General features: G+C 39.0%; 1 protein-coding gene across 1 annotated transcript; it reads left to right on the top strand.

Annotated features, from left to right (window-relative positions):
- Window positions 1-987: 987 nt before the first annotated feature.
- LOC112048884 (splicing factor 3B subunit 4) lies at window positions 988-6,916 on the top strand. Its single transcript, XM_024086574.2, has 6 exons — window positions 988-1,162; window positions 2,312-2,395; window positions 3,479-3,576; window positions 4,059-4,235; window positions 4,615-4,799; window positions 6,398-6,916. Exons 1-6 carry the CDS (start codon window positions 1,129-1,131, stop codon window positions 6,849-6,851), a joined length of 1,032 nt encoding a protein of 343 aa, XP_023942342.1. The 5' UTR covers window positions 988-1,128; the 3' UTR covers window positions 6,852-6,916.
- Window positions 6,917-14,618: the final 7,702 nt, after the last annotated feature.

Raw genomic sequence — 14,618 nt, 5'->3', positions numbered from 1 at the left:
ACGGCAGCAGTTAAGACATTGGATGGTGGGGTATTTGTAGGGTTCAACGGAAAGGGAGGAATAGAAAGAGAATATTTTAGAAGGGAGCATTTGGCCCCTAAAGGTGACTACGACCGACTGTGTAGGAATCCATTCAGTAATTCCTTCATTGGACGACTTGCGGTTTAACCTGCGGGCCTTTAGTACTGCCCCACATCCATTAGGTAGTTTCAGAGAATCGACAAACTCGTCCATATGCCATTCTGTGGGCACACCTCTGACTAGACCCATCCGAGTAATGTTATATGTAGGTATAGTGGCTTGATATTTAGCCAGTTTTAAAATTGGGCTGTTCAAAAATAAGTTTGCAGCCTGTGCGGAACTGAATTCCACACTTATTTTATTGCGTCCGATATTTTTTACTCCATCACAAACAATGTCTGTAAACTTATTTTTATGTAAGAACTGTCCAAATTTAAGTGCACGAATAGAAGTACCCGCAGATGGGTCTAAGGTTTCCCTGGAAACTTGAATAATATATGGGCCTTTGTCGTTATTATTGTCGTATTCTTTGGGACCATCTGCAAAGGATGGGTGGGTAAAAACGGTTTGGAAGGAAGATTGGGTTAGATCAGGGGAAGTTTTTTTTCCACTATCATTTGACGGCCTGTCATCTTCGACAGGACGTTTTCTGCTAGCACCATGTGCTGTTTCTGAACCGCCGGGGTCTGGGGGCTTTCGAGGCGGCGGATCCACCTCCATGCCTACTGGTCTTACTACTTAGAACTTACCACCACCAAAATATGTTAGTAAAACAAAAAATCGGCTACTTTTCACCAAAAAAACACTCAAAATATACACCGCACGTGGGTCAACCTAGGCCGACGCTAGCGAAGTTCTATAATAGCATTTATTTGTCCGTTGTGGTCTGTGCATCATTTGACGTTTGTACTTTGTTTCTAGTCTATAGTAATCTGTGGTACTTTGTGTCTGCATTTGTCGTCTGTGGTTTGTGTGAATTGTGTTCTGTTTTGTTTTTTTGTAATTTCATTTGTGGTTTTTCGTTTGTAACGTCAATGGTGATTATTTACTTCTGTACATAAGCCTATTATGAATTTTAAAGAAAAACCATTAATTAAATAAAAAAATATGGCTGCAGGTCCTATTGCCGAACGCAATCAAGGTATAAAAAGAGTACTTTTACATAATTATTATCAAAAGTGTTGCGGGCGTAAATTATACATAATTGAGGTTATGGTTTTATTATTTTACTGTATTACTTTCAATAGAAGTGTATATCCACTGTAGTATTGATTAATTACGAAGTATTAATACACAAATACTATTTCTAAATGCAGTAAATAATGTAATGCTTCGGGTATTGTAAACAAACTTTACTTCGCCGGAATCCAAGATTACTGCATAATTTGACGTTTGTTTATGTAAATAATAGAAAGATTATACAGTTTAATGAGAAATTACTTTAAAAACATAGCACTTAATTTAAAAACATTAATTTAAAAACATAGTACTCTCAATTTGCAACTTGCAATTACTCAGTCTTTGTGATCTCCTCCAGAATGGTTTGTTTGATTTTTATGCTATGGTTCCGAGACTTGGTCGCTAACTATGGGCCTCATAAGAAGGCTCAGAGTCATGCAGTGGGCGATGGAACGAGCTATGTTACGAGTATCTCTGCGTGATTGAATCAAAAATGAGGAGATCCGCAGAAGAACCAAAGTCACCAACATTGCTCAACGAGTTGCGAAGCTGAAGTGGCAATGGGCGGGGCACATAGTTTGAAGAGCCAATGGATGTTGGGGTCCCAAAGTGCTGGAATGGCGCCCCCACACTAGTAAGCACAGTGTTCGTCGACCACCCACCAGGTGGACTGAAGACATCAAGGGAGTTGCAGGGATTCGCTGGATGCAGGGGGCTCAGTATTGTGATGTTTGGAAGTCCCTACGAAAGGGCTATGTCCCGCAGTGGACATCCATCGGCTGATTTGATAATGATGATAATGAATCAAACTTTCATCTTGTATAAAAGAAATGAATAGGAGATAAACATGTGACAGGTCAGCTAATGTGAATGTTAAGATATTTGGCTACCTATTAATTAAGATAAAGAACAATTATCTTCATATATGTCTATACAATATAAGCAATAGGTCCCTCGTCATAATATATTGTAAGAAATTTAGTAATGAGGTAGTTTAGTTAGCAGACTTCCAGTAAAAACATATTTTGCTAGAGGGCCAAATTAAGGACGTCTGCGTGTGTAAAATTAGTTGTAACTACTTACTGTAACGCTCTGTATAATGAATTTTCAGATGCAACAATTTATGTGGGAGGCTTAGATGACAGAGTCTCAGAGAGCTTGCTATGGGAACTATTTGTGCAATCTGGGCCGGTTGGTAAGTTGAGAAATTATATTATATCATCAACATCATTAACAACTAATATTCTTCTCACTGCTGATAACGCTGACCCAATGTGGAATGGAAGAGTTCACAAAATTCCCGACGCTATACAGATTTCCTCATTATGTTTTTCCTTCACCGTGATATTTAATTTTTTATTATATTAAACAGCATATAACTGAAAAGTTCAAAGAGTATAGATTGGATTTGAATCTACACCATCTCCACTGGACTATCATAAATGAGAAATTATAAACTTGTTTCAAGCAAGCTACAGCAAATACAGCAATCTAATCGGAGATTACGTATTTGAGCCTTTTGCGGTTGAAATGCTAGGTCTGTGGAGTCTGAGTACTCGTTTTCTTTTTAAAGAAATTGCAAAGCAATTGATCGACGCCTTTCTTGACCAGAAGGCTGGCCTATACTTATGTCATAGAATTCGTATTGTCGTACAATGTGGCAATACTGCCAGCCTTAGCACTAGGCACTTTGCAAATGTACATTGATATGGATGAATTCTATGATGCCTTAGTCTGTAAATATAATTTTATATTTCCATGTAAATAATTTGTACACTATTATTTACTTACAATGTTGTAATCGTTACAAATAACTTTTTATTTATTTAATAAAAAGAAAAAGGTTATTTGTAGAAATGTATAAAAGGCAGCCATTATTGATTGATTTATCAGCTTGAATTATCATCAACTTTACTGTTATGTTATAATAGTAAATGTAATGTCATCAATATTTCAATGCAATCTGTTCAGTGGTTCCAGCTTATAGATCAATCAATATCAATGCAGTATGATAATGTTGCACTTAAAATTGACTTTTTCACAATGACCAATGGTTTGCCCAAATGTGGAAAAAGCCCATAGCCAAGAAAATAACATTACTGACAATATTTAATATTGTGTTTAAAACAAAAATGAATGCTTTAATTTTTTTTTCTAATTTAGATTATTTATTCTTAGTCTTAATTTATTTTAATTTAATTTATTTATCATCTGTTCAGGTATGTCTATGGTTACATTTAATGCTTTGATTGTTAACTTTTATGAATTGCTTTTTCAGTGAATGTTCATATGCCAAAAGATAGAGTGACTCAAACTCATCAGGGATATGGATTTGTGGAGTTCATGGGCGAGGAAGATGCTGATTATGCTATAAAGGTAAGAAATACTAAACCCTATTTAAAACTGGCGGACGCCCGCGTTTTCGTACGCGTAAAGTTCTGTTTTTCACAAATTCGGGCACCATGGAGTTGACAAACAAAAATTTTAAAAAAGCTTGATTGTGTTTTAGTATTTTCTATCTATCTTATCTATAATATAAAAACGAAAGTATGAAATGTGTTGCTAAGCGCAAATCTCGAGAACAGCTAAACCAATTTCGCTAATTTTTTCTTTAGAATATTACTTGGAGTTCGACAATGGTTAGGGGTAGAGTGGGAGTGGGAGTAGGGAGGGTAAGGGTACGGAATGAGTACACAAAAGTCAAAACGAAGGGTCCGCTAGTATCTCTATAACTATAAGCTCTTAAAAATAGTTATCTTGAAATGACTGACAGACACTTTTAATGTATATAACACTGATTAACTCTGTTATAAGTTGTTTTAATTGTTAATTAATAAGCATTTGTTATACATTTTCAGGTTATGAATATGATAAAACTGTATGGCAAGCCTGTGAGAGTAAATAAAGCATCAGCACATCAAAAGAACCTTGATGTGGGTGCCAACGTCTTCATTGGTAACTTGGACCCAGAGGTTGATGAGAAACTGCTGTACGACACATTTTCAGCTTTTGGAGTTATATTACAAACACCTAAGGTAAATGTTTGTTAGAAATTTGTCCTCTTTTCAAATAAATAATTAGATTTTTTTTCTTTTTAAAAAAACTGGCAGATTTCACCTGTGTACTTCCTGTTCCTGTGGGAATACAAGGATAAAATATTACTAAATCCCAGAAGTCCATGCAAGAGACCTTTGTGTTTGGAAGTCCATGCAAGAGACCTTTGTGTTTGGAAGTCCATGCAAGAGACCTTTGTGTTTAGAAGTCCATGCAAGAGGCCTATGTCCATCAGTGGATGTCAGTTGGCTGATAATGATGATAATGATGATGACCCACTTGCAAGAAGGGTTATATGTCTATGTCTATGACATACCTGTTGTATTTATGTTATTTTTTTTTTGTTTCTTACCATTTCAGGTCATGAGAGACCCAGAAACAGGTAACTCGAAGGCGTTTGCTTTCATAAACTTTGCGTCCTTCGAGGCATCTGATGCTGCGATAGAAGCAATGAACAACCAGTACTTGTGCAATCGGCCCATATCTGTCTCGTATGCTTTCAAGAAGGATGTTAAAGGCGAGAGACATGGTTCTGCAGCTGAAAGGTAATAATGATTGCTTCTTTTGACTTGGTCATCTAAATATATAAAACTCAAAGGTGACTGACTGACGTTTATTTATTATTTATTTATTATTTATTTATTATTTATTTATTTATTAGTACGGACAAATCCATTTACACTATTTAAAAATGTACATGAAAATTAAAATGAAACGAAACACCACAGTAAAAATAAACAAAAATTAGAAAAATTAAAAAAAAAACGAATGACATGTACAGAAATAGCTTATTGACTATCTTAACTCAAATAATAATTATAAAATAAAAAAAAAAAATTAAATTACATCCTTTCGCAAAATTGCAAGATATCCCTGCCTGAAGATTGACATAGTGATCTATCAACGCACAGCCCAAACCACTGGACGGATCGGGCCGAATTTGGCATGCAGATAGATGTTATGACGTAGGCATCTAAGAAAGGAAAGAAAATTTTGATCTATTCTACCCCCAAGGGGATACAATAGGGGATGAAAGTTTGTTTGAAACTTTGTCAATTTTACGGCGATTTGGCTGAAATTTGATAAAAATGACACCTACAAAGTGCACACAATGAATTTAGAAATTCAAAATGAGTGGTTATCCTGAGGTGAGTTCTGCATCCCGGTTGCACTAAAATGGCGTGCCTTGCTATATGACTGGTCTCCTGCCTTATTAATATTCTAACTTAATGCCTTTCAAATGACTCCCAGATCAGAGCAACTTAGTACGATGGGGGTAAGCCACTGAAAAGTCTTGTTATACTTGTGGTGGTGAGGCAATAGGAACAGCAAGGCACTTATTGGTTGGATGCAAGGTGCTCCTGGATTTACTCACGTCGTCATGATAGAGTACTTCAAATTATACGTGAAGTATAATTTCGTATATTAAGTTATACGATATTATTTCAGTAGCTAGAGCTCAAAAAGGATTGACTATAAATAAAAGACAAATTAACTTCGTCAAAGCAGGTTCAATAACAAAATCATCTAGTAAGTCTTACTCAATCTTAGGTTCTGCACCTGATTGGACTTTATTAATGGATACGTATGAGAAACATTATAAAATCCCAGCGGATGTCGCTATTTCGAGATCTTGACCAGACATTATCCTTTTGTTCAAACAAACTAAGCGAATAGTACTTGTAGAGCTTACTGTGCCATGGGAGACTAACATTCCGAAGGACCACAGTATAAAAGTGAATAAATATTATGACCTAACAAATGAACTAACTAAAAATGGCTATGTAGTTAGTCTGTACGCCGTAGAAGTAGGTGCGAGAGGATTACCAGCAAAATCTTTCTATAACCTGCTTAAAGACCTTGGCCTCTCTAGAAGTGCAGCTAGTTCTATATTAGAACGAGTATCCAAAGCTGCTCTAATAGGGTCTTACCAAATTTGGCTAGGCAGGGAGAACAATACGTGCAAAGAACGGGGAGTGTTGATCGATCGTCAAGGAATTCCTTAACCCTACATCCTGTAGTCACAAGTTCAGGACTCTGCTCGGAGTTCTTCTCTACCACGCGATGGACCCGGCACCCACACGGTGATATTCGTCTCGTCTCATGAAAATATATTTTACTATTTAATAAATCCTTTTTCCAGACTGCTCGCCGCCCAGAACCCGCTCTCACACGCGGACCGTCCCCACCAGCTGTTCGCGGATGCGCCGCCAACGATCATGGGGCCGATGCTAATGGCGCCGCCCCCGCCGCCGACGCCGTCACCGATGCCCCCGCCGGGACCGCCGATTAGCGCGAGGCCCCCGCCCCCACTGCCAATGTCCGCGCCACCTCCTCCGCCGTCATCGATGCCCCCACCTGGTCCACCGCCTCCGCCGGGTCCCCCACCACCGCCGCCGCCGTTCCACCACTTCCCACCTCCACCGTTTGGACCCCCTGGTTTCGGACCACCGCCGCCCCCAGGCGCGAGGCCCCCACCTCCCTGGAGGCCCCCGCCACCTTCATTCAGGCCTCAATTCCCCCCGCGTGGCCCCCCGCCGTTTGGTCACCCACCTTTCCCCCCGCATCACCCGCCTGAACCTAACTATAACTACTAATTAAGCCACTGATGTATCAGGAATTTAAGACTAAGGAAATGAAATATAGACTTATTTCACTTTCATTTTGTGTTTTATTTTCAAAACTTGATTATTGACTAAAAAGTAAATACACTCACTGTGAGAGCTGTGATAGCCGAATGGATATGACTTCTGCCTCTGATTCTGGCGGGTGTGGATTCGAATCTGGTCCGGGGCATGCACCTCCAACTTTTCAGTGTGCATTTTAAGAAATTAAATATCACGTGTCTCAATCGGTGAAGGAAAACATCGTAAGGAAACCTGCATACCAGAGAATTTTCCTAATTTTCTGCGTGTGTGAAGTCTGCCAATCCGCATTGAGCCAGTGTGGTGGACTATTGGTCTCTCATTCTAAGAGGAGACTCGAGCTCAGCAGCGAGCCGAATATGGGTTGATAACGAACACAAGCAACGCTTACTTTGGGGCTTTACGCTTACCTACAGCGCCAGGCTTTACCTTATTATAAGATAGGCGCCTAACCCAGGGATAGGTTAAAATAGGCTAAAAAAATAATGATTACTATGATTGATGACAAAACACCCATTGTGACTTCTAAAATATATTTAGGTAAATCGATTTTCTGGCGATTGTCACGGGCGTCCGCTAGTCTTGTAGTTCTCATTCCTGTTGGAATCTATACTAATATTATAAAGCTGAAGAGTTTGTTTGTTTGATTGAACGCGCTAATCTCAAGAACTACTGGACCGATTTGAAAAATTCTTTCAGTGTTAAATAGCCCATTTATCGAGGAAGACTATAGGCTATATATTATCCCCGTATTTCTACGGGAACGGGAACCACGCGGTTGAAACCGCGCGGCGCCAGCTAGTGCAGTGATAAAATATAGTCTATAAGACTCATGAATAACGTGGCTTTCTAGTGCTAAATAAAAAAATTAAAATCAGTTCAGTAGATCCAGAGATTACTCCTACAATAGCACAAACTTTACCTCTGTTTAATATTTATTAGTATTGAAGTATAGATAAACTTAGAATTAAGTTTTATAATAAGTAATAGTAGTATAGAAGTTTATTTAGATATAGGTTTTATAATAGGTAGGTACATACGACGATGTCCCGAGAGCCAGCCTAGGTACGAGTGTTTAGTGATAATATAAAGTACCGAAACAAATCGTTTTAATTGATGTCAACATCGATGCAAGGATTAAACAATGACGTAATCTAATGTTGGAACGCAGCAAATGACACAAATCTTTCGAGCAATATTGCAGGATGGACGGCTTGCGGTTTCTAGCTAAATATAAGTCCGTTAAGCACCTATAATACCTAAGTACCTAAAGGCTAAGGGTTCGTTTACACGAGCGGCAACTCTACCGACGGCGTCGCCGACTGCAGTCGACCTCTCGGCGGCGTACAACGGCGTCGCCGACTGCAGTCGACTCTCGGCGGCGGTCGCCCACTGCAGTCGAGTCCCGTTGGCTGCCGCCGAGACGTCGCTGACTGCAGTCGTCGGTAGCAGCTGTCGCTCGTATAAATGAACACTTAGTTACACATTATAGAGAGTTACTAAAGTGACTACAAGACTACTAGAGAGCCGTGATATCCCAGTGGATATGACCTCTGCCTCCGATTTCGGAGAGTGTGGGTTCGAATCCGGTCCAGGGCATGCACCTCCAACTTTTCAGTTGTGTGTCTTTTCAGTTCTATATATCACGTGCCTCAAACGGTGAAGGAAAACATCGTGAGGAAACCTGCACACCAGAGAATTTCTTAATTCTCTGCGTGTGTGAAGTTTGCCAATCCGCCCAATTGACCATACCCCCCTCATTCTGAGAGGAGACTCGTGCTCAGCAGTGAGCCGTATATGGGTTGATAACGACGATTAAAGTGACAGTTTCTTGACTCTATGGTTTCTTGCTAGGTAATTGCTTCTCCTTTAATACTAGGACCATCTCCTTTAATACTGGTTACCTACCTACCTACTGGTTATATACCTAGCCACTTAGTCGAATAATATGATTCTTTTTTATCACTTGATTTTTTTCCACTAAATTGTTTCGATCTAAAATTTCAACATAATTTTTCGGGATTTGCCGCTGTGCCGCGTATATTGGGCCCCCCAACTAATTTTGATACAGGACCCGTCCATGGCACGCTACACCACTGTATAGAGCCGTATCAAATAAATAATCATACATTAAATTAGATTTGAGACATCGTGTAACTCAGCTTTAAGTTTCGCTTAGAAGCCGTAGGTTAAATTCACTATTATCCCAGGTTTACTTTATCGCTATCATTCAGCTGAGCTGTATGAGAGGTGCAGATTTTATGAGAGGCTAAGCTGGTAAGTTGCTAGGCTTCTGAAGTGAGTTCAGCTGGCCATAGCAGCCAGCACAATGGACGTGCGAAACTACAACCACTTTAAGAAAAGGCCCAGAAAGATGAGGAACTTGTTACTCTCCTCGTGTAACTTAGCCTTAAGTCTCGCTTAGAAGCCGTGTCACCTGCTAGCCAAGGACTAAATTCAATTAAACGACACCGCAATCCTACTTCCTTCTAATATTATAAACGCGAAAGTTTGTATAGATGTTTGTTATTCTTTAACGCCGCTACTACTGAAGCGATTTGGCTGAAATTTGAAATGGAAATAGATTTTACTCTGGATTGACACATAGGTTACTTTTTATCCCGAAAAATCCATGGTTTCCCGAGATATGCGAAAACTGATGATTTAGATGATATGAATGTTTGTTACTCTTTCACGCCTCGACTACTGAACCGAATTAGCTGAAAACTGGTGTTAAGATATATTATAGCCTGGATTAACACATAGACTACTTTTTATCCCGGAAAAAAAAAAATGAAATCCACATGGACGAAGTCGCGGGTGTCCGCTAGTATTATATAAAACGCTTCTCATGTGAAGGGACAACGGAAAGAAACTCAGTAGGAAGATAACAAAAATATCGTATTTGTGAGCGATGTAGAAACGCCGCCTGCACTTATTGGATGCACTCGCGTGTGAGGCCGGACTGGACATTCAGCTGAGCTTTATGAGAGGTGCAGACATAAATTTCATGTATTGGGAAATATATTTGAAAGAAAGAAAGAAAAATATTTTTATTTGGTCAGTAAATATAAAACTAAGCTTTTATATTTTACAAAGAACAAGAAAATGTGACATTTTTTAATATATGAACTATAAACATAAACGCACAAATAAATAAGATATTGGTAGTTTTGTTGTTTGAACGCCCGTACAAATTAACTATCACTAAGTGCCTACGACGTCATTAGTTCGTGCCATTTTGTATGGGGCGTTTTTCAGGGATCCGCGGCAGCGTCGCAAGTCTGACCCTTTGAATCCCTGTAGCTCCGAAAGTAATGATCGCAGATACCCTGTTACTTTGACAAAGTTGCTTTACTATTAGCATACTCTTAATTTATATACAATTTAAAAAACAGTCATCATCCCTATTATGATAATTCTACATTAGACCTTTTCATTTACTTGGGATTCACCTGGTACATTCCTTTATTCTATATAAATATACTTATACATTGTATAAATACAGTAATACACACAGACACTGAAAAAAACCCATGCTCAACACAGGCGTAGATAATAGAGTATAAAATTTCTGAGCGTTGGAACGAGTGTACCACGCAATAATAAAAATACATCTGGTTAGTAACAACTTTTAATAATTCGTTATTGATAGAAGTTGGGAGGAGGATATATAGACAGCTTAACAGCTACAATATCCTGCAAATTGCGTGTCACATTGTCTTGTTTTTTATTACCTGTAAATTTTTATTACCTGGTAACCCAGTTAGCCACCAGAAATAAGAATTTTCGTAAATAAAAAAGTTGAGCGTCTCGTCAAGATGAAGCTACTCACGGAAAATTAACATAATAGTCATCATCATATCAGCCGATGGACGTCCACTGCAGGACATAGGCCTTTTGTAGGGACTTCCAAACAGCACGATACCGAGCCGCCTGCATCCAGCGAATCCCTGCGACTCGCTTGATGTCGTCAGTCCACCTGGTGGGGGGTCGGCCAACACTGCGCTTACTAGTGCGGGGTCGCCAGCACTTTGGGACCCCAACGTCCATCGGCTCTTCGCACTATGTGCCCCGCCCATTGCCACTTCAGCTTCGCAACTCGTTGAGCTATGTCGATGACTTTGGTTCTTCTGCGGATCTCCTCATTTCTGATTCGATCACGCAAAGATACTCCTAACATAGCTCGTTCCATCGCCCGCTGTGTGACTCTGAGCCTTCTTATGAGGCCCATAGTTAGCGACCAAGTCTCGGAACCATAGGTCATCACTGGCAACACGCACTGTTCGAAGACTTTTGTCTTCAGGCACTGAGGAATTTCGGACCGAAATAATAGTAATCCTTTACAAATAAAGGAGAATGGCAAGATTGCATGTATTTTGGGACTAGCAGATAGAAGTAGCATACATAATGGAGATTTATTAATGGTTGTTTATCATGATTTAACTAAGAAAAAAGCAAATTGTAAGCAGTCTCGAAAAGCAGGGAGAAAACTTATATACCTTAAAATTAGTAGGTACCCTATCATATACATATATACATATATGTGAAAAACACCATCGCTGACATACAACTGCGTAATTGTTTCATAAATACTATAAGGCGTTTCGGTCGTAGGCAACAAGTTGTTTTTTTGTTAGTAAAATACACTCTTTTTTCTTTCTATTCCCGTTCTGTAAAATCTAAATATTTTTTTACAAACATTTTGTAAAATAATAGTTTTAATTAATACAAAGGTATGAGTGTACGACACTTCAGAGTGTGACTCCCACTTTCGCCAACCTCCTTTGTTCTACGGATCCCGGGCTATTTCATATAACAGCCATGTTAACAAAATAAAACCGTTCCGTACATTTGTATAATCCCCGCTCGCTCGTTGCAATGCCGTCCGGTAATGGGCTGTCAAAATGGGATTAAAAACGTCGTTAACTCGCAAAATGAAATACAAATATTTGTGTACGTGTGCTGGATTGTATCTACGAGCTTTATCTCATCTATCGGCTCAGACCAATTACCAAAGGGCCTCGCTAGACGTTACCCCTCGAGAGACGTGATAGCCCAGTGGATATGACCTCTGCCTCCTCCTCCTCTGGAGGTAGTGGGTTCGAACCCGGTCCGGGGCATGCACCACCAACTTTTCAGTTGTGTGCATTTTAAGCAATTAAATATCACGTGTTTCAAACGGTGAAGGAAAAACATCGTGAGGAAACCTGCACACATACGCAGAGAGTTTTCTTAATTCTCTGCGTGTGTGAAGTCTGCCAATCCGCATTGGGCCAGCGTGGTGGAGTATTGGCCTAACCCCTCTCATTCTGAGAGGAGACTCGAGCTCAGCAGTGAGCCGTATATGGGTTGATAACGACGACGACGACGAGACGTTACCCCCCCCGTATATGACCACCATCTAACGTGATTATACAAACTGCGTCTATAGAATCGAAGTTTAATTGTTAACACGTCTATGTATAATAAATAAAATAAAATAAAATAAGCCTTTATTACTGCCGGTATTTAAGATTTACATTTTAAAGTATATACGTAATTCTTATTAATTAGCAGCTTGTCCTTCGACATAGGCCTCCCCTAACGATCTCCACTTTTCTCTGTCCTTCGCCATTCTCATCCATTCAGGACCGGCGACCTTTTTAAAATCATCCTCCCAACGTTTCACCTGTCTTCCTTTATTCCTCTTACCATCCCTTGGATACCATTCTGAAATTGTTTTTGTCCATTTCTCGCCCTTTTCCCGTATCATGTGTCCTGTCCACTGCCATTTTAGTGTTTTGTATACTTTTTCCACATTCTTAAATTTAGTAGTCTTTTTAATTTTTGTTAACTTTACTCTATCTTTTCTCCTAACTCCAGTTACACTTCTTTCTATTCCGTTTTGACATATATTTATTTTATTTATTAATTTTTCTGTTAATGCCCATGTTTGGCAGCCATACGTTAAACATGGCAAAATGCATGTGTTGTATATTTTCCTTTTCTCCTTAATTGGCATATCTATATTTTTTTTTTTCATTATTTCACTAAGGGACCAGTATCTTTTCCACGTGTTAGATACTCTTCTGTCAATTTCTTTTTTCATTGTATCGTTTATGGATATTAGTTGTCCAAGATAAACGTACTCTTCTACATATTCAATGTTTTCCATGTTTACTTCTATATTATATGTCTTTGGGCCATTAGTCATAATTTTTGTCTTAGTTGTGTTCATTGAGAGCCCTGCTATCGCACTCTGGATTGATAATTGTTGTAGCATTTGCTGTAACTTTATGGGACATTCAGAAAATATAATTAGATCGTCTGCGAAACGTAGATGGTTTAGATTTTCTCCGTTTATGTTGAGTCCATTTTTGTCCCAGTCCAGGTTCCTGAATATCATTTCCAGGGCTGCTGAAAACAACTTGGGTGAGATCGGGTCTCCCTGTCGAACGCCTCTCTGTATAGCGTTTCCACGTCTATGTATTACGATTTAAATTAAAAATTGTGTATGTTTAAGGTCCTGAGTCTATCGGCATTGTTACGAGATAATACGTGTAGTACCTAGATAATGTTTTTGAATCAAAGATTTATAGACAGACTATCGTTGTTTTGATTATCAACCGATGGACGTACGCTGCGGCTATATTTAAGAACTTCCAAAGACATAGCCTTAAGTCGCACTCGGCTCTCTGTTATGCGTTTCGACAAGTCAGTACTGTATTTTCCGGCTTGGAGTCGTTATATCTCTTTACGATCGTCGGCTATCGGCTCTTTGAACTATGTGCCCCGTGACGCCCATTGTCACTTCATCTTTGCGACTCGTTGCGCGTTGGTTGTCCTGCGGACTTCTACATTTTTGATTCAATCACACAGAAATAATTTTAGCATAGCTCGATCGATTGCCCGCCGGGTGACTGAGCCTTTTTAAGTGGCCCATATTTAGCGACTAAGCCTCTGATTTTTAGGACATCGTCCTTAAGTAGGTGTTGAAAGTACCCGTATGTTGATAATCAAAAAAATATGGAGTAGAGGCTACCTACGAGTACCTAACATGATACTAAGCATTTTTTTTATAAATAAACTGCCACAAATTTCACTCTTACTTCGCTAAAGATAGATAGATAGAAGTGAAAGTGATAACTATTTTACCAAAAAAAAAAGTAATATCAAATATAATATTTTTATATCAATATCCTATCAGACCATAATAGTTTCCTTGCTTGATCCGAAACAACTTGCTTCAAGAAAAATACCTATCAGAGGAAATCTTACCTACCCTACTTAAGCTGCAAACAGATTTAAGCCAATATCATTTCAAAGCAAAGGATTGGAAAAAAGAAAAATGTTTTCTATCAGCATTGAAAGACGTAATCTCATTCTAACGATAAAACGAGATGAAATATGTATTCCTGTTGTAAGGACTTGTGGAATATGTACTTATGTACGCTTAGGCGGAGTCAGGATTGTTCCAGGAGGGAGGGGGATTAAAATTTTTGGTTCTATTGGTTTTTTACTGGATAGGTATACTTTGTAGAGTAGTCTTTGTAGAGTAGACTTTACAGTCCTGATTTTCCATTCTACCAGAGAAAGGCGAGACGCAGATTTTTACGAGAAACCTAATTTTCAAATTTCATTATTGAATCTTGGGCTCATGAGGAAATAAAAATGAAATGAATTTCATACTTTACCAGAAAGTTAAGAATTCCCCAAAGGAGAAGAAATAATTAAAAA

This window comes from Bicyclus anynana, chromosome 14 (genome assembly GCF_947172395.1).
Source record: "Bicyclus anynana chromosome 14, ilBicAnyn1.1, whole genome shotgun sequence".
Taxonomy (NCBI): domain Eukaryota; kingdom Metazoa; phylum Arthropoda; class Insecta; order Lepidoptera; family Nymphalidae; genus Bicyclus; species Bicyclus anynana.
The sequence above is the reverse complement of the archived record's forward strand: the minus strand, read 5'-3'. Positions and strand labels throughout refer to the sequence as shown.